The sequence below is a fragment of the Dichomitus squalens genome (genome assembly GCF_000275845.1).
Source record: "Dichomitus squalens LYAD-421 SS1 unplaced genomic scaffold DICSQscaffold_21, whole genome shotgun sequence".
Lineage (NCBI taxonomy): Eukaryota > Fungi > Basidiomycota > Agaricomycetes > Polyporales > Polyporaceae > Dichomitus > Dichomitus squalens.
In genome coordinates, this window is record NW_006766903.1 from 66,950 (window position 1) to 84,546 (window position 17,597).

General features: G+C 53.8%; 5 protein-coding genes across 5 annotated transcripts; 1 reads left to right on the top strand and 4 right to left on the bottom strand.

Annotated features, from left to right (window-relative positions):
- Positions 1-813: 813 nt before the first annotated feature.
- DICSQDRAFT_181402 (uncharacterized protein) lies at positions 814-2,538 on the bottom strand (the record flags this gene model as incomplete). The annotated part of the gene is made up of 3 exons (XM_007366864.1): positions 2,002-2,538; positions 1,666-1,925; positions 814-1,612 (listed from the first exon to the last, which is right to left on the bottom strand). Exons 1-3 carry the CDS (start codon positions 2,122-2,124, stop codon positions 814-816), a joined length of 1,182 nt encoding a protein of 393 aa, XP_007366926.1. The 5' UTR covers positions 2,125-2,538.
- Positions 2,539-2,774: 236 nt separating this feature from the next.
- On the bottom strand, positions 2,775-3,966 carry DICSQDRAFT_181403 (uncharacterized protein; the record flags this gene model as incomplete). Its single annotated transcript, XM_007366865.1, has 2 exons — positions 2,775-3,453; positions 3,512-3,966. 2 exons carry the CDS (start codon positions 3,964-3,966, stop codon positions 2,775-2,777), a joined length of 1,134 nt encoding a protein of 377 aa, XP_007366927.1.
- Positions 3,967-6,647: 2,681 nt separating this feature from the next.
- On the bottom strand, positions 6,648-7,850 carry DICSQDRAFT_63339 (uncharacterized protein; the record flags this gene model as incomplete). Its single annotated transcript, XM_007366866.1, has 2 exons — positions 6,648-7,379; positions 7,449-7,850. The coding sequence occupies 2 exons, from the start codon at positions 7,848-7,850 to the stop codon at positions 6,648-6,650; spliced, it is 1,134 nt and encodes a 377-aa protein (XP_007366928.1).
- A 248-nt stretch (positions 7,851-8,098) lies between these two features.
- DICSQDRAFT_63216 (uncharacterized protein) lies at positions 8,099-9,336 on the top strand (the record flags this gene model as incomplete). Its single annotated transcript, XM_007366867.1, has 2 exons — positions 8,099-8,463; positions 8,514-9,336. The coding sequence occupies 2 exons, from the start codon at positions 8,099-8,101 to the stop codon at positions 9,334-9,336; spliced, it is 1,188 nt and encodes a 395-aa protein (XP_007366929.1).
- Positions 9,337-10,049: 713 nt separating this feature from the next.
- On the bottom strand, positions 10,050-14,752 carry DICSQDRAFT_107649 (cytochrome P450; the record flags this gene model as incomplete). Its single annotated transcript, XM_007366868.1, has 18 exons — positions 14,491-14,752; positions 14,374-14,440; positions 13,987-14,321; positions 13,619-13,786; positions 13,223-13,567; positions 12,998-13,162; positions 12,127-12,940; positions 11,932-12,064; positions 11,677-11,868; positions 11,471-11,619; positions 11,284-11,399; positions 11,092-11,223; positions 10,808-10,974; positions 10,731-10,753; positions 10,595-10,676; positions 10,391-10,525; positions 10,178-10,331; positions 10,050-10,118 (listed from the first exon to the last, which is right to left on the bottom strand). Exons 7-18 carry the CDS (start codon positions 12,302-12,304, stop codon positions 10,050-10,052), a joined length of 1,530 nt encoding a protein of 509 aa, XP_007366930.1. The 5' UTR covers positions 12,305-12,940; positions 12,998-13,162; positions 13,223-13,567; positions 13,619-13,786; positions 13,987-14,321; positions 14,374-14,440; positions 14,491-14,752.
- Positions 14,753-17,597: the final 2,845 nt, after the last annotated feature.

The window sequence follows — 17,597 nt, forward strand, 5'->3', positions numbered from 1 at the left end:
CAGGTCGCCGCGTGGCTGCGGGTCAGTGTAAAGTACGATCTGTACGCACTGGTCATGAAGGCTTTACACGTCCTTCGGACACTCTTTCCACCACACTTTGACGCCTGGTATCGCTCTACCACCATCCTCGATGATCATGAGAAGACACAGACGATCCCTTGGATCAACCTCGCCCAGCGGTTCGGAGCATACCCGTTTCTCCCGGCGATGTTCATCAATTGCTGTGCCCTCTCTGAGGAAGAGCTCGCTTCGGGATTCAGGACGGCCGACGGCGCCACTCACTACCTCCCGCCAGAGGACCTCGTGCGCCACAGGAACCTCTCCCGCGAGCTCTGTAGCTCGGTCCCTCCCGCGCTGTACCGTGCATTGGAAAAGTTCACCTCTCTCTGCACCGAGCACCCAGATACCTGCTCCGCGGGCGTTGCGGCGGCCGCGCAGGATATCAAGGCGACGTTCTTCAGAGCCCCCGGCGTTCCCAATGACCCTTTCCCGCGCTGGGGCCGGTACTCTAAAAAGATGGCAAGGCACGGCGTGTGCGCAGAGTGCGAAGGCCTGCTTGAGAACAGGTGGAAGGAGGAGCTCGGAGCAATTTGGAGTACGCTGCCTCAAATCATGAACCTTCAGCTCAGCGGGCAGCAAGTGCTGACCGGATCCGTCGACAGCCAGTTGCTGGATGGGGTTGTATCATGAAAGAATAGCGCATTTACGAAGGTACAGAGCAGGATCGAGCAGGGATAGTCACTCACGTGGAGACTCCACGCGTAACGGAACGTCGAAGAAGTAGTAGTGAAGGAGTGTTTGCACTGTTCGTAGCTAACGCATGCTAGCATTATCAATTGATACCTGTTTTCGCGCTTCAGCCGATGGAGTGGTAAGAGAATACCCAAGCAGGCATCTGTACCTCTCAGGATGCAGCGTTTCTCGGTCCTCGGGCTGTACTGTTGCTGCCTCTTCCCAACCTGGAACCTCAATCCCTAGCAGATCCGGAAAGCGCTTCCACATGTCCGTGCGCCCCTTGTCGTCTCTGTCCTCGAGCATCTCGAGGCAATATGCGCAAAGACCAATGTTCTCTCCCCCTAGATAGGCTGTGTACTCGGCGAGAGGATTCCCAGAGATCAGAATTTCCATGCGTTGTTCAAGTCCGTACAACACCTTACGGAACGCGGCTCCGCACGACTCTGCAGTCTTGCACCCGGCAGAGACGGTTGGCTTGAAGCGACGGAAGACGCTGCCTACACTGGCCTTCCCGATTTCCGCTTGCGCCCGGATGCAGAGGCCGAGGTCTTCCAGTGTGAGATTCTCCTTGAAGCCGTCTTCCCTCTCAAAGCCGTCGACGATGTCAGATCCAAGCACCAAACAGGATACGAGCGCTGTAGGGAGGATCGACATTTCCCCGGTGAGACGAGCGAGGTTGACCACGCCAATCGCCTCGACGGTGTAGAATCTTTCGGGAACCCATATGCGTTGGCTGCGCCACGTCCAGAAGTCGTCCGTGAAGTATTGTTTGAGAACCGCGAGCGACTGTTCGTACAGTTGCGGAATTTCGGACTTCTTTCCGAGGCGGACAGAGGCGGAGAGCTGGGCGAATGAAGGTGGTCCCTTCCCAGATAGACTACGGGAAGTAAGTCCGGTCACATCCAGGTGAATGTTACAGTTGTGTCTTACCTTGCGTCCTCCCTTGGCATATATGCGCGCAATACATGCCGCAGATCCTCAGGAGAGTCGGAAAATTCGACGACTGAACAGGTGATGTTCTGCGTTTCATCGATACAGACGGCCCGAAGGGGGTGGTCCTGGACGGAGATGTCCTGAAAGACGGGGGAGTGGCCCGATAGGATTCCATTGTATACACGGAACTCTACGTCAGCTGCGAGCAGGATGACCGTTCCGTCGTCGAACCAGGACTCCCCGTCGCGCTTGAGAGCCTGGATATCGATAGCTCCCGTTCCGCCAGGTGGCTCGCCATTAGTCTCCGGCGTCCTCGAGCTTGGCCGTCTCCACAGACATCGTAGGCCCAGGGTCCGATGGGTTGAGAGAGTCGACGTCCATGTTCACACCATGCATTTGTTGTTCTGCTGGTTCTTCTTCTGTGCGAGCTCGTTTCCTTGTGACGCGGGAGGACATGGTGTACGCACAGGTGAGTGGTCTGAAGCTCGTCCAGTGCGTCAGGCGGCCGGCGAAGAAGAAACCGCGTGCGTGATAGATTCAGGTGCGTTATGCAACGCTTTCGGTGACTTCATAAGAAGTTCGCAGGGTTGGGTGACAATGCCCTCGCTCTGATTACACCGAAGGAAGAATAGAGTGGATTTCGTCTCACCTCTTGTGTTTCGGATGAGGATAACTTTGGAACCTTTGATCTTACTGAGGCAACACTCGAACTTCAGCGTCCGAAATTGCACGGCTAGCTATGTGATGAGAGGCGTTACTGAACGCCACAATATCCCCATTCATGGCAATCCCCAGCGTCTTTCAGTATTCCGGTTCATCGAATCGAGACGTCCAAGCCTCCTACCTCCAGAGCTGACTTCGCTGTTGTCTGCTTGTGCCACTAAGAGGCAACACATATGGTCCTTGTCTGTTCGGGGCAACAGGCTTGCATCGTCCGACATGAACGCCTTTCCCGATATTTGATCATGGCAAGCCCATCAAGAACGGTACAATCGGCGAACGGAACAGACAGCATCGCTCCGCCGCTATCATAGCTACCTGCGAAAGGCGGCGGTTGGTCAGTACAAGTATCATTCAGATGGAAGGTTTCCTCACGTCGTCGTCTCTCAAGGCAAGGGTTTTTCCGCCCCCCATCCAGGCACTTGAATGCGCAGGAGCTCCGGTAAACGGTCCCACATGCTCTGGCGCTCCTTCGAATGTCTGAGGTTCACTGCCTCCTTGCAAGCAGTGCAAACCGCTAACTTCTTATCCTTCAGCACCACGGTATAATTTTGGAAAGCGCCGCCGGCGATTAATTGGTCGACGTGTTCATCAAGGCCGGCCATTGCATCATGTAACGCCGCGGAGCACGTGTTGGACCTCGTACATCCGTTTGCCAGTCCACCATTGAACGCCCGGAGCATGACCGCAACGCCGGCCTTCCTGATTTCTGTTTTCGCATCGAAGACAAGGCCGAGATCGTCTAGCGTCAGATTCTCCTGGGAGCCGTCAGCGCGCTTGTATCCCCGTACAATCCTTGAGTCGAGCAGCGTGCATCTGTAGAGCGCGGCTGGTAGGATGGAAAGTTCACCGGTGAGCCGTGCGAGATTGACTACGCCGATGACGTTCACAGCTGAGAACCCTGGTGGTCTTTTGTTAGCCCTGAGCCAGACCGAAAGATCATCTGTGTAGTAATTTTTCAGCAGCCGGATGCTCTGCTCGTAGAGCGGAGTGATCTGGTACTTTTGTCCCAGACGGATGGAGGCAGAGAGCTTGTCGAAAGACGGGATACAGGGCCCGTACACGCTGTAGTGCACGTTGGTTCAGATGCAACGATAATACGGTCCACGTCGAAGTATCGTACCTGGCGTTTCGTCGAGGCATATATACGCGTAGGATGTACCGTAGATCATGTGCCGAGTCCGAGAGCTGTATAAGCGGACACGTGATGGTTTGTGTCTCGTCTATGGGGAGCGTGCGAAGTGGATGGTCCTGCGAGAACAGCTCCTTGAACACAGGGGAGTGTTCGGCCAGGAGCCCCTTGTAGATACGGAATCCGACGCCCGCCGCGACCAGGATTGCTGTGCCATCGTGGAACCAGAGGTTTTTGTCCTGCACGTAAGCCTCTGCGTCCTCGTCAACATTACTTGCCGAAACATCCGCTCGGGTGCCCGACGCGTCCGAACGGGGAGCTTCAGGATCCGGTGGGGAAGCCGCATCAACGTCCATGGAACCTTCAAGTTCCTGGAGTTCAGCTTTCACTGCAGCCGCGTCTTCTTCGTCCATGCGCGCTCTTTTCCTTCTGACGCCGCTGGACATCTTGGTGAGGGAGGACGGACGATAAGAGACGCAGAGTCTTGACGTGGACGTTCATCAGCAAATTGTGCAAACAATGGTCATCCATGACCACGGCGCCCGAAACTGGCCTACCCTTTCCGGAGACCGCAAGCGCCTACTAATCACGGCCGACTCCCATCTCGTCCGACGGACTCCGGCCGTTGAGCATCTGCGCGGAAGGATCCCGGCAATGGTAGGTAGGTACTCACCCTGTACTGTTACTTCATACCACTCACTTGTCATTAGAGAAAGTGCGGATACATCGAGACCTTCGCTCCGATGTACCACAGCCGCTCCTCCTTACCAACATCTCCCCGATCTCCTTCTCCCTCTCCCGAGCACGCTCTTCGTCCTCCTCCATCCTTCTCTCCGCCTCCGCACTCTTCGCCTCCTCATCTACGCATCGGCCGCCACAGTTATGAGTGGCGGCATGCGGCGGCATGTCAGATTGCAGGGTGTAGAAGCCGGCCGGCCCAATGGTAGAACACGGGGCTGAAGCTTGAAGTGCCGATGCGGGCAGAGCGTGTGAGTACGGGGCAACTCAGCAGTGTCGCGTGCTGTCAGATGGTGTTGTCGCTGTGGACGACATCGTCCACAGCCAATATTCTGAGCGTCTGCCCGGTGTGGTGACGTTCCCTTCACGATCCGCACCCTGCCTTCTTTCTACGTGTGCTCTCCACTGATAATTTTTCGATCTTGCTCATCGATGACGCGTTTTCTAGGCTTGCAACTCAATCAATGGCCTGTCATTCTGCCAGCCCTGCCCTGAACCCTCACTTGCAAAACCCCCACCTCTCGACACCACTTTCGCATCCCTCCCCTATCACCCGCTACAACATGCCAGTTCTACAACATGCCCCTTGGGCTCTGATTTTGTGAGTCGTGAAAAGAGGACCATAGCTACTAATGTCTAGGTTCCACCCCCCTGGCTTCGACATCTAGGTATGTCCAATGTGCGCATACTATTCCTTTGCGCTCTTTCCCTCTCCGTAAGCCTTGTCGCCTCACTGACCTTTCGTGTTTTGCATTGACATTGTCGTGTACTTGTAACTTTGCGTCTCGGAATCGTCCTTGCTGTTGCTCAGCTAGCGCCAGTCCTACTAACCCTAACCCCTCCTTCTTTTGTGTACACTAGGTGTGCGTAAGTAAACTCCATGTCTCCCTTCTTCCATGTATAGTAGTTCGCGTCCAATTATCAGTGATTATTGTAAACACAAACTCGAATCGCGTGATAATTTGTTAGCTACTTCCTGAGCATGGTTTCGCGTGAGCTTGGGCATCCATGGTAGGATTTGCACCAGATACTGACCGTGTATGTTCATTGGCTCAGTCAAATTTGTACATCATTGACCTTAGTTCCCCTATGATATGGTAGCTGCTGTCCGAATGCTCAGCGAGAAATGGCTATCAATGTCCAGGCGCCCCGCGGCATCTGGCCATTGCAGACCACACCTGGCGGATTTGGTACGGGTTTACCATCTACTTCTCATACCTTGCCCAATCTGGTCAGAATTGCGGAACCTGGTCAGCACTGACCATCTGTTTCGCTTTTTTGCTGATGTTGAACGAGTCGAGCCCTACGGACGTGACTCTGATGCGAACAATGCGTGATTCGTGACGTCACTTCTTCGACACATGCTAGTCGGCGCTTGTTTCTGTCCCATGTTTTTACATGCATTCATACACTGACGGTTGAGTATCTCGCTGAAGCGCCTTCGGACCGAATGCGCATGCAATACACCCTCTCGCCTCCCGTTTCGCAACACAAACACACAGCTCCATTGACTTGTAGTATCTCCACGGCCCGGATTGCAAGGCACCGGATGAAGACACTCCGCGCACGGTCAACGTCGAACGAGCTCTACAAGGAGGACAAGTTCAAGCGCTTTGGAATTCCCAACCCAGCTACATGGCCTCGAAGGTTGCAGTGCAGCCCATGGTGTACCGGACCGCTGCCGCCCCCCGCAAGACGAAAGCGAGGCGGGCTTGCGTTTTAACTTGTTTACGTCCCAGGAGAGTCTGTACCGCGTTCGGTACTGAAACCAGCCACACCTCCGCGAGCTGGCCGACATCGAGACCGTAGGAAGATGTCTGCTGTTAGGGGGCCTGCGTCACGGAACTGTATTGACCTTACGAACGGGTCCCTTCGTAAGTAACGCCAAAGTCATCGCTCCACTACAGTTATGTTCACTTCTAGACCTCCACCACAGCCGAGCAGGTTGTCAAGGTCCTTGAAGAGGTCTGGCTGGAGCTCTCGCCCTATGTGGGAAAGTACTACCACTGAGCGTGCTCATGTCCAAGCCTGCCTCGGACTTGGCGATGGCCTGTTCAATTTCTCTTGCCTGCAATGGTCTTGTTAGTGACTTGCCCAAGAATAGCTGCCCGCGGTAGCGGTCAAGGGTCGCCAGCAGCGGCTCGCGCCGTCGGGTCGACCGCATACAAGCCCACGCCTTCAGCTCTTTGGCGCCGAACCATTTTATTGCTAGTCAGTCAATTGAACCACGAATGAGAACGCTGTGCGATTGTAAGGAACTGTCAACCATCACAACCGCCTAGGAAGCAATAATTCCTTCCGTGCATTCACATACGTCTGAAGGGCCCGAGATGAGCAGCGGAGTGGTGCCTATTAGAGTCATTCGTGCATGGAGCAAGCAATAGGTACCTCACCAGCTCGTAAAGCAGACTGGAGGTGGTGGTGGATGTTGTGGCGGCTGCGGCGGCGGTGGCGCAGGCACTTGCGTTCCTGGTGGTGGCTGGCCTAGTGGGTTTCCCCAGCCGGGAACATCGAGACCAAAGAGCCCGGGGAGCGAGTTCCAAACTGCCACGCGCTCGTTCCAGTTCCGCTGCCTCACTAACCTCATGCAAAACTCGCAGACCCCAAGCTTCCTGTCTTTCACAAACTCCTCGAACGGGAAGAACGGGTCGTCCAAGACCAGCTTGTCTATGAACGCTTCGAGCCCGTGCAGCGCTGTGCGCAGCGCGGACTTGCACGCCGCGGCCTGCTTGCAGCCTGGCGCGACCGAGCGCCGGAAGGTGCGCACGACAGCGCCTATGCTCGCCTGTCTGACGCGCGACTTGGCTTGGAAGCAGAGCCCGAGGTCGTCTGGGGAGAGCGTCTCCTGGGAGCCGTCCTCGTACGTGAAGCCGCGGACGATCTCCGCGTTCATCACGGTGCACGCGAGGAGCGCTGTGGGGAGGATGGAGGTCTCGCCAACGAGACGGGCGAGGTTCACGACTCCGATCGAGTAGATCTCCTTCCAGCCTGGGGGCGTGTAGTAGTCTGACTCGGCCCAGACACGGAGATCGGTGGTGTAATGGCGCTTCAGGAATGCGAGCGACTGTTCGTACAGCTCCTTGAGATCGTACTTGTGCCCCATGCGTATCGACGCGGATATCTCCTCATACGTGGGACCAGGAACATCCCAGAAGCTATGGTTGCGGACGACATCCGTCAGTCCGGGGACTGTCTCCACACCGCAACGAGAGTCTACGAACCTCCTCCCCTTCCTCGGCATATAGACTCGAAGGAGGTGCCTCAGTTCCTGGGGAGATTCCGTAACGTGCACCAAAGGACATCTGATAGTCTGCTCGTCGCTGATGGAGAGCGTATGGTGTGAATGGGGCTGGGAAAACAGCTCCTTGAATACGACGGAGTGGTCAGCGAGAAGACCTTTGTAGACACGAAACTCGACGCCTCGGCTGACAATGAGCACCGTGCCATCGTCAAACCAGAATTCGTGGTCCTTCACGAGTGTTGGGACATCGCATGCTCGTCCTGTTGCCGGATCCAGGTTGGAGAGTGATAAACGTTGGCTTTCCTCAGGCTCGCGCTTCTCGACAGGCGGCACAGACTCCTCCAACTCCATGCGCAGTCGCTTACGAGAAGGTGGAGACTGGGACATTGCACGCAAGGGATGCTGAGTCTCAAGCACGAAGTTGTGTGAGGTTGGTTACAAGCTGAGAAGGCCTCGTAGTCAATTTGTCGATAGCGGCCCGGCCACTTGAGCGGCACGTTGAGCTTACATAACCGCATGAAGCGCTCTATACTATTCGCGACCAGAGCTGCGCCCTGCCCCGTGCCAGCACGCACATCACTATAACCCGTTTACAACTTATGTACACCGGAGCACCAAGAAAACGGTCACGCTCAGGCGATGACGGTGACGCCACAAGTTCCTTGAGTTGGAAGGACTCGTCGTCACTCGCGCTTGCCCCGCCACCTTCAAGTTGCCACGAGGACAAGGAGTTTTGGTTTTCTGACGGCACTGTCATACTCGCTACTCGAGAATTGGAGTTTCGCGTATACAAAGGTCTTCTCGAAGATCAATCACCTGCTCTGCGCGATATCTTCGCTCAGGTGCACCCAACGCATGCCTTCCCTGGGCAACTCGATCCGTGTCCCGTCGTGCAGCTATCTGACTCTTCGGGCGACGTGAGACATGTGCTTCGAGCGTACATGCCAAGAAAACAATCACTTCGGTTGGTCTTAATCTCATATTTTTTCTTGTAACTTGCTGATGACCACACAGCTATGTCTCTTACAAACCTTCCTTTGGGGAGATCGCAGCGTATATCAGGTTGGGGCGGAAGTACCAGCTCACCGGACTGTACGCACAGGCCCTGCGCTTCCTCAAGGATCACTATACGCCAAGCTTCGACGCTCTGGAAGACTTTGATTTTGCGACGCCCCCTGGCTGGAAGAAGGTGGAAGCGATAGGAGTTGTTAATCTGGCGCGGCTTACCGGAGAGCTCTCTTTTTTCCCTGTCGCTCTTGTGCAGTGCACCATGCTGAACGCGGAGATTTTCCAAGGCTTCATCTGCGAGGATGGGGTCAGGGAAACGCTCGCTCTGCGCGATCTCGGTCTCTGCTTTCAGACGAAGACCCGCATACGGATAGCTGTGGTGGCGGCTGTGTTGCGCACATTCACCCACTCCATAGCGCCGCTATGCACTTCTTCGGAATCATGCTCGTCTACGCTCCAGGATATGATCAAGTCCCTCGACACATGCACAGAGGACATGATTGCGGGAGACCCGTTCGAGTCCATCCTAAACCTGGTGGAATACGGGAAGTTGGAGCTAGTAGTATGCGACCGATGTATGGATATGCTCGAGGAGCTCGGCTGGGAGGAAAGGAAGGATCTGTGGAAACGGTTTCCAAAGCTCCTCGATATACACGTTCCCAGATGGGGAGAGCCGGGACATGCTCAAGAGGGTATTCGGTATCGTATGGCAGGTGACTCGTCCATGTTGAGCAGTTGCAAAACGTGTTCGAATGACACGCTTCCTTGTTTCAGAAACGGAAATCGCCCACCCTTCCCTAGCTGCGGTAACTTTCGGGATTGCTGGTGAGCGTTACAAGCACTACTCAGCACTATGTCCTTGTTTCTCACGGCAGGTCAGTCCAATTTTAGGAGACCTGTCTGACTTGCGGTACAGATCTATACTGTAATCTTTTGCGCGCGCAATCTTACGCAAGACTGTTATGCATATCGCCATCCACGAGCTGCACGTAGATCAGCTTCAGTGTATGCAAGGTTTAGTCCGTGCAATCTGCATGTTATTTATAACGAACGGATGTGATTAGTCCTGGGCCGACTGAGATAGCCTGAACAAGCTGGGATCCTGTGCCACTTGGTCTACTAACCGACGCCCAGTGCGAAGCGTTCTCCTTGGTCACTGAATCGTATAGTCAAGACCGACAGCTGCGTAGGTGGATAAAACGCCCTTGTGCTCCACGCGATTTGAAGATGGCAACCTGTATCGCATCTATATATTGCCGCCAGGCTATGCAGGCGTGTGTTCATGAAGTCCTCTATCGAAGCCCGTCACTGCAGACAAGCCCCTCGGACATTGTCAGGCGAAGCGCGAGTCTCAGACTTCCACCGACGGGCTGCGCAGGACTCCACAACTCGACGCCACGGTAATGCAGCGTCCGACAATAATCGGACGAAGGGGCGGGGGCTGAATGAGGAACGGAGGATGAAATATGCTTGAGCGGCTCCTATGCTTAGCACTCGAATTCGCTGAGACTCCTATTGTACACAGTTCAAATCGACCACCGGTTAGACGTCCAGCTGAGAAATCACAGCTGCTATCATCTCTGTGCGCGGCACAATCTTGCATGGGAACGGCTGAGGTTGGCTATTTGGCAAGGATCAGGGAATGGCACTCGGAATCCTGAGCGACCAACTGGTACCGACCTTGTGAAACCAGGCTTGAACGAAGCTGGAGGGGTGATTTCGGCACCAGAGGGGTCAACGACTTTGCGTATGTCAAGCGTTGCTATAAGACTGGCTATAGCGAGCCATAGTGTAGCGTCTGCGAATGCTTGCCCAGGGCAAACCCTATGCAGTGACATACTACGTTCAGTGCTGATTTTGCACTCGACGAGTTGCCGCCTCACCTGCGACCGAACCCGAAAACGTAACTATGCGGCAACTCGCGCTCTTGGGCAATCGCGTCGCCGGTTTCGTTCAAGTGCCGCTCAGGACGAAAATCTTCGGACTCCCGATAGTACCGCTCGTCGCGAGACATTGCCCTATCAAGTAAATGCGAGCAAACATGTTGGCAGTCAATCCTCGATGAAAGAAGTGCAGAAGTCACGGACCATATGTTGGGCATAATCATGCATCCTTCCGGAATGTCGTAGCCGCGATATTGATCGTCTGTCATTGCTCTATGAGGAATTGCTTTGGATAGAAGGTCAATCGAAGTGCGTGGTAACGTCGATAACGTATCCATACCCAGAGGAAGACCGGGGTTCCATCTAAGCGATACGGCGTTCAGCAAGACGGTAGACCAGGATCCTTGGCTCACATACCGGTAGACCTCCTCTACGACAGCATTCAGGTATGGTAGAGATTCGCGGTCCGCAAAGTCTGGTAACCGTGTCGGGCCGACAACTTCATCTAACTCTTTCTGGGCCTTCCGCAGCACATCCGGACTCCGTACCATGGCGAGTACAAAAGAGGCCAGACTGCCGTATGTCTGGCAGAAATGAGCATCGTTAGCCAGGGATACGATAGAGAAGGTAGGTGAAAACCGTTAGCCAACCGTTTCCGTACCCGCTGCAGGCCAACGTCGTGAGCTCCCAATATTGATTACAGAGGGGGGCAACTCACCACCGTATATATCCACCCCGATGGCTCCGATCTCTCCAAGCTCTTCGTCGCCGAGATGGCCCTGGTGAGCTTCAAGTAATGCGGAGATTACACATGATGACGAAGCTCCAGAAGCCTGTGTTACTTGGTCAATCCTCTGCCTCACATACTGGGTGATTATTGAGTTCGGTTTCACCATAGCGGATCTGACCATATTGACACCTGTTTCTCGCCATGCCTTCAGGTCTGCGCGTGCTTTCAATGCGTGCCGCTTGAAGCTAGCGATGGGTAACCACGTAGGGAGGTGCTTCACTGCGAGGTACATGACGAAACAGTCAGGGTGAGTACGTGTTTCTGCGCGCGAACTCTGACGGTGGACTCACATATAGGGAAGAAATCGACCAGCATAGAAGCGGGACTCCCACTCTCATTCGTCGCGTTCACGGTTCGCTCCGCCAATTGCACAATCAGATCATCCATAGACGTTAACCGCTGACCATACGTAATTTCCAGAAGCGTGCCGGCTACATATCTTAGAAAAGGATGAGATTTCCAAGCGCTCCGTGAAGTTCAAGAAGGCGATTTTCACCTATACAGGTGCTCCATAAATGCTTCTGGATTCTTGAGGAGGCTCCGTAGCAGTAAATGGACTTCTCGAATCTGGATGGGGCGGTATTTCTGGATCGACGCCCTACTTCCGATGGCGTCGTGCATCCAGCGCCGATGTCTGCGAAACCGTTCACCGTAGCGAAGGAAAGGAAGGGCGGAATCATGGCCCATCCTTCGATCGCGGGAATGTCAGATGAGCTTCGCATTATACGTAAGGGATGACGGTGGTCCTCACAACTCTGCCAAGAGCACGGCACGCGTCCTGTCCGAGTACTTCGCGCTGCGCCTGTCCAACAACTCTCTGGCGCTCTCGAGCGAGTTCAGCACAATGGCCGGCGTGCGGAATAGCTTGAAATATATTACGTCTCCTGCCCCAGGCACTCACGGATCAATCTCCGCTCCCGCCAAATGGTCAAATGAGTCCACTCACCGAAGTCCTTGCTCCATTCCAGAAAACGTTTGTGTTGAAACTCTAATGTGAGGTTATGAACGCTTCCCAGGACAGGCAATGCGCTCGGCCCAGGGGGCAATCCTCTTCGCGCTTGTGATCGATGTTTGAGCACGAGGACAGCGAAAAGGAGGAGCGCGAGACTGAGAACCGCCTGCATGCTTGTTGTGGTCAATGAGGGAAATGGGTTCTCTACGCTGGGCTGCTGCAAGATATCAGGCTGCAAGCCTTAAGTACTCGGTCCGAGCCAAGTCAATTTCGATCCGCCCACGAACGTTCAGTGGTGTTGATGGTGGCATACGTCCGGCTAGTCGCACGCGCTATGTTTGGCATTGGCAGGCCGTGGGATATGCATCACCTCGTAACAGCGGGCCGTCTGCCAGCCGCGGGCAAAAGCCGAGCCGAGCAACGGGGTCACAAAAGAAGGCGCACCGCCGCTGCAACACCGCATGGGTGGGCTGCAGAAGACCCGGTACAGGATAGTCTGAAAGTGTGGTTTATTAGCACCGAAGCACGCTGTGACATAAGGGCAATGTGGCGCCAGAGTAGAATACACTCCCTTGTCGAGATTAGAGAACTCAAATGCTGTGCCTGCCTTGATGCATCCTCGCTGCCGATGTGCCATAAGCTATCGAGAGCCGCAGATGTCATTGAGCTACGTAAACCAATCAAGAGGTCTTTCGTAGCTTGGTTGACCATAAACAGTGCCCCTCTCCCAGGGGAACAACCGTACTGTAATGTCGACCGGATGCACAACGTATGTGGCGGCCTCTGACATATCCGCAGCCCAGGTACCCTATTAAGATCCGAGGTGAATGACAGATCATACCCGAGGAATGTACGACAATCTCACCTCAAAACACGAGCCGTTCACCACGAGACGCCTCAGGGATGGCAGACGCTTCATGAAAGCTTCCGCGGCTGTCGTGCTGATGCTCCTTCGGCTCTTGCTGGTTCGTGTATTCAAGCCCAACTGACGCAGAGACCGGAACACGGTCGGGTCAGACTGAAACTCCTTCTGCATTGCGCAGAAGATGGTTAATGCTTGTGATAGATGGGAACAACCGAGAAGTCATACCAGTGCATCGCAAGAGACGGTCACAAACAGCGTCTCGAGCTGGGTGCACTTGTCGCACAGCTTACTCAAAGCTTTCTTCCCTACGAAGAACTCGCGAATGTCTAGAACGCGCAGCCGTTGCGCATGTCTGGCGATGAGATGTTCCAGTAACGGATCGAACGACGGAGCAGCGCCCCAGGGTTCGCGTCTACAAAGGATACGCAGGGAGACCAGCGGCGCGTAGGTAATAACTCGGCGAACCCATTTGTACAGGTACGCAGCATCGCCGCTAGTTTTCACGTGGTTACAATGCACCGTCAGACAGCGCAGATGAGATAGGCGCGGAGTCCCCACAGGACGCATTTGCTGATGGCTCCTGAATCAGTTGCAGGACTGGTAGAGAGCACGAGGACTCACGAGGTAGTAGCGGAACTCGAGTGTTTGTAGTGAAGGGAGATCTTCCCAGAAAAGGAACACGTCATCGTCGGTGAGCGAGTAGGAGAGACCGAGGGTGAACGACGTGATGTCGTGCATGTACGGAAGGAAAGAACGAAGGACTCCGGGCGTCACCGACCCGCAACTTTCCTATACATGAGGCGCGGTTAGCAGCATGTAGAGAATAAGGCCCCGTTCGGTACGTCGGAGAGGATCATGGAAGGGTTGAGTTAGTAGCCGCTCAGTGATGGGAGTGAGGCCCTGAGCGGTTGCGGCAGTTGGGCAGGAGAATCTGGACCTATCGTACTCTAACCCGACGTACAGAGCGGGGCCTAAGGTACCAGACTTGCCGTCAAACCAAGTTTTCGCAGAGTCGACTGCAATTGCCTCAACCATTCAGGAAGAACCTGTAGTATGGCGCGACTGGGTGAACCTATCGAGAGGCTTTGGAGGTTTCGCAATTGCACGAGAGTGGCGACGTTTCCTGCTGTCAAACACGTAGCCTTGACTACCAGATGTCGCAAAGACGATCGCGAATTCAGCAGCATCAGGGCGTCTCCGAACGTGTCTTCGCCATGTCGCCAAGGGGTGAAGGTGGCCGACTGAATATTAGGCCAACACTCGACGGCAACCTTGAGTTGACTGGTGAATTTGCTCAATGGAGCCGGTCTCGTGGGAAGGAATCCTGCAATAAATGGGGATGGGCTACGGTGGAGATGCGGAACGGGATGACTCACCGCTGACTTCCAAGCGACGGACAAGGGACGCGTTGTGCGGAAGCAGTGCTGAAGCAAAGACACCTTCCTTAAGGGAGAATTTGAGCTGAATCAATCATGCGCCTAGCTCGAGCGTACCTCAAAATCGTCCTGCTTCTGCTGCTTCAAATTCAAGACAGGACTGAGCGGCGGTGAATACGTTATACTTCTGTACAAGTAGACCGCAGCGGCATCCCTCAATACCCTATTCACCAGAGAGCAGGAATACAACGAAGGATAGTCATCGTCTAGCCAGCTTAAGACGTGCATCAGGACATCATATGAGAGCCTTCCCACATGCTGAGTCGACGGCCGATCTGCGATACCGTCGCCGCTGGCAACGTCGGTGCTTGACATTTTTGCAAAGAATACTCCGAGCGAAGCTGTGGTGACGGCTGTGTCTTAGGCAACGGTGGGCAGTGCAGGTCCGGTGGAGGCAGAAGAGTATGACGCGGCACACCAGTGATCATGATATATAGTACATAGAAGGCTGAGGCCGAAAAGGGAACGACAGGCGTCTGGTCGTCAGGACGCGGAATAGGGCGCCTAAAAGTTTGCCTTGCCATCGTTCGTACTATATCTTGTAATTGTTCGTGTGCCGGTATTTCGAGCTACTCGAAGATGGAGTCATCCTGCAGCGCATATATCTGCCCTTTTTCAATACCTCTGAGCAGATTTTGCTTCTCCGTTGGTGCGTTACTGAGCAGCCCGTCATCCTCGTGGACGTTATTCATCATACATTGACCAGAAGGCACCCTCCTTTCCGTGCCCGGGCCTCGTCATAGAACCGACCGATTATCTTGGACACTGGGTAGATCAGCTAACACTACAGCTTATATGACTTCTGCGTTAGCTGCACCGTTCTCCTACGTCGTCTTAAACGCTCTCTGAGAAGGCTGGGAATTTGGTCGAACGTAGGGATCAGTTGTTCGCGAAGTTGAAGAGACAAACGCACGGCAGCACAAGGTGAGGGATTCATGCGGCTCACATCTGTTGTGATCAAGACTATCTCGTCTCACGCCTCACATCAGTTTCAGTGCCACGATCAGGTATCAAGTCTAGCGCTTCAGCCTGCCTCGCCGTCGCATTTCCAGATGCCAGGTGAGGGGGGAGTATTTGGCCCCTTCCTATCACTCCACGCCATATGTTACTCTTAGGCAAGTCAGGAAGGTCACACGTCGTTTACCGTGAGTCTTTCTGTCTCGCTATTCACCGTAAGGCGGTGTTTTTGTACTTGCAAGGCGATGAACCCCTACACGTGCTATCGAGATGTGCGTCTGCAGTTCCTGGGGGCGGTGCGTGGCGGAGTCCCGGTGTGATCGCTCTTAATTTACCGGTCACACAGAGTTTTCGAAGTCAATGCTCCGAGATGAATGGGGTATAAGGCTGCGGCAGATGGTTATCAATCAATGCTCAGTCATGTATATACCCGATCTCCCAGCCTTGTTCCCCAGCCTCACTCGGTACGACGCTCTCCACCCTAACGATCTCTTATCCCCTTGACGTCCCGCCTACATCGACATCAGATGTCGCAAGACGAAAGCGCAGGGTGGCGTGAGGGTGCTATGATGTAAGAGTTCTTGTAACACATGCAAACACTACCTCATATGTTGAGCAGCTCACGACAGTTGCTACTCTCATCCTCCGGTGGGCTCAGCTCCTTTCGTACTCGCAATGAGGACTAAAGGTCCCGCAGTAGTGCTATTATATGACACGGTCCTTACAATGGCGCCCGAAGCGAGGATTATGTGGAGACGCAGGCTTCATTTCATCGACTTCCTGTATTTTGTGAACCGGTACGGTCAAGTGGCGTACGCACTGATCAACATCATCAGTTTCGCTCCCTATAATTATAAGGTGATCATAGAAAGCTTTATCTTTTGTATACATTGAATGTTCACGACTTTTTCTCATAGACGTGTGTCTCTTCTGGCGTCTCGAACCTGAAACGGTACTGATCGTGAAAATATGCTAGGTGCTACTCACTTAACGCGCTTGGAGAAGTCATGTCTTTGCTTCCTTCCCTTTCTTGGGCAGGTGAGAGGAGATGGGACACATCATTGCCTCTCCGTTTGTTGACAATCCGATCATAGCATTTTCGGGCTATCGGTCGTATGCCCTCGCGAAAGGCAACGCTTTTTTGGGATGGATTGTATTTGCGATGAGCGCAATGTTCATAATGCCCAACATTGTGAGTGCGCCACCATATTCGGTCTTTTCAACACATCATCCATAAGCTACGATAGATCATTGTGTTGAGAAATGGTCAGGGTTCGTTCCCTGAGCCTCTTCAGGACTGTCTTTCCTGGCCCAATGCGCATATTAACAAAATGCGGTGAGTGGCATCACCATTGACATTGCCTGGTGGCTAAAGGTGGCACTCCAGTGAGCCTACGTCGCAGATTCAAGCTCTCACCTGTCTCTGAACCGGACGTAGTGGTCATCATTCCAAGAACTATTTTTGTTATGTCCGAGCTGGTCGTCATAGCCCTGACGCTCAACAAACACCATCTTTCCCGAGGGATGTCTCCAAAAGGCGGATCAGCTCTCCTAAGGATACTGCTTAAGAATGGTATGTGTCCGATAACTGTCTTAACATCACTGCACTAAAGCCACGAGGAACGGTCAGGCTTGATCTGTTTCGTAAGCTCGGTGACGCTAAATGGTGTGATGTTGGCAGTGGACTCGACCGTGCGTCCTCCATAAGCTCATTTGCTGTGTATATTCCTGACCTGCTCCACTCAAGGAATGGCAAGTAGACGGAGGACTAATCAGTGTTTCAGATGTCCTTGGTTCTTACAGAAATGCGTGCGTGTATAGGATGTCCTCCGCGATCGCCTTCACCCACTGACTTAGTAGACGACAGATTGACTACAATCATTCTTTCTCGCTTCCTGTTAGATTTGGGGGCCCTCCGTCTCAACACAGATACGGTATTACTGGATGCATCTGGAGAAGCGATTAGTACACAATTCACGGTCCATCGATCAGACGTGCCTTCCGCAGCAAATCCGCCTGACTGGCACGCAATAGAGTTCTGGCGGTCAGAGATATCACCCATCGGCCCTCTGGATGACACATCAAAGAATCCGTGTAATAGCCACATAGCATCTGTGTATTTCTAGTCAGCCTCAGATGAGATATAGAGGTGATTGTATGCCACGAAAGCCAAAGAAGACAACCTGAGTAACTGTGAGAGCGCAGCA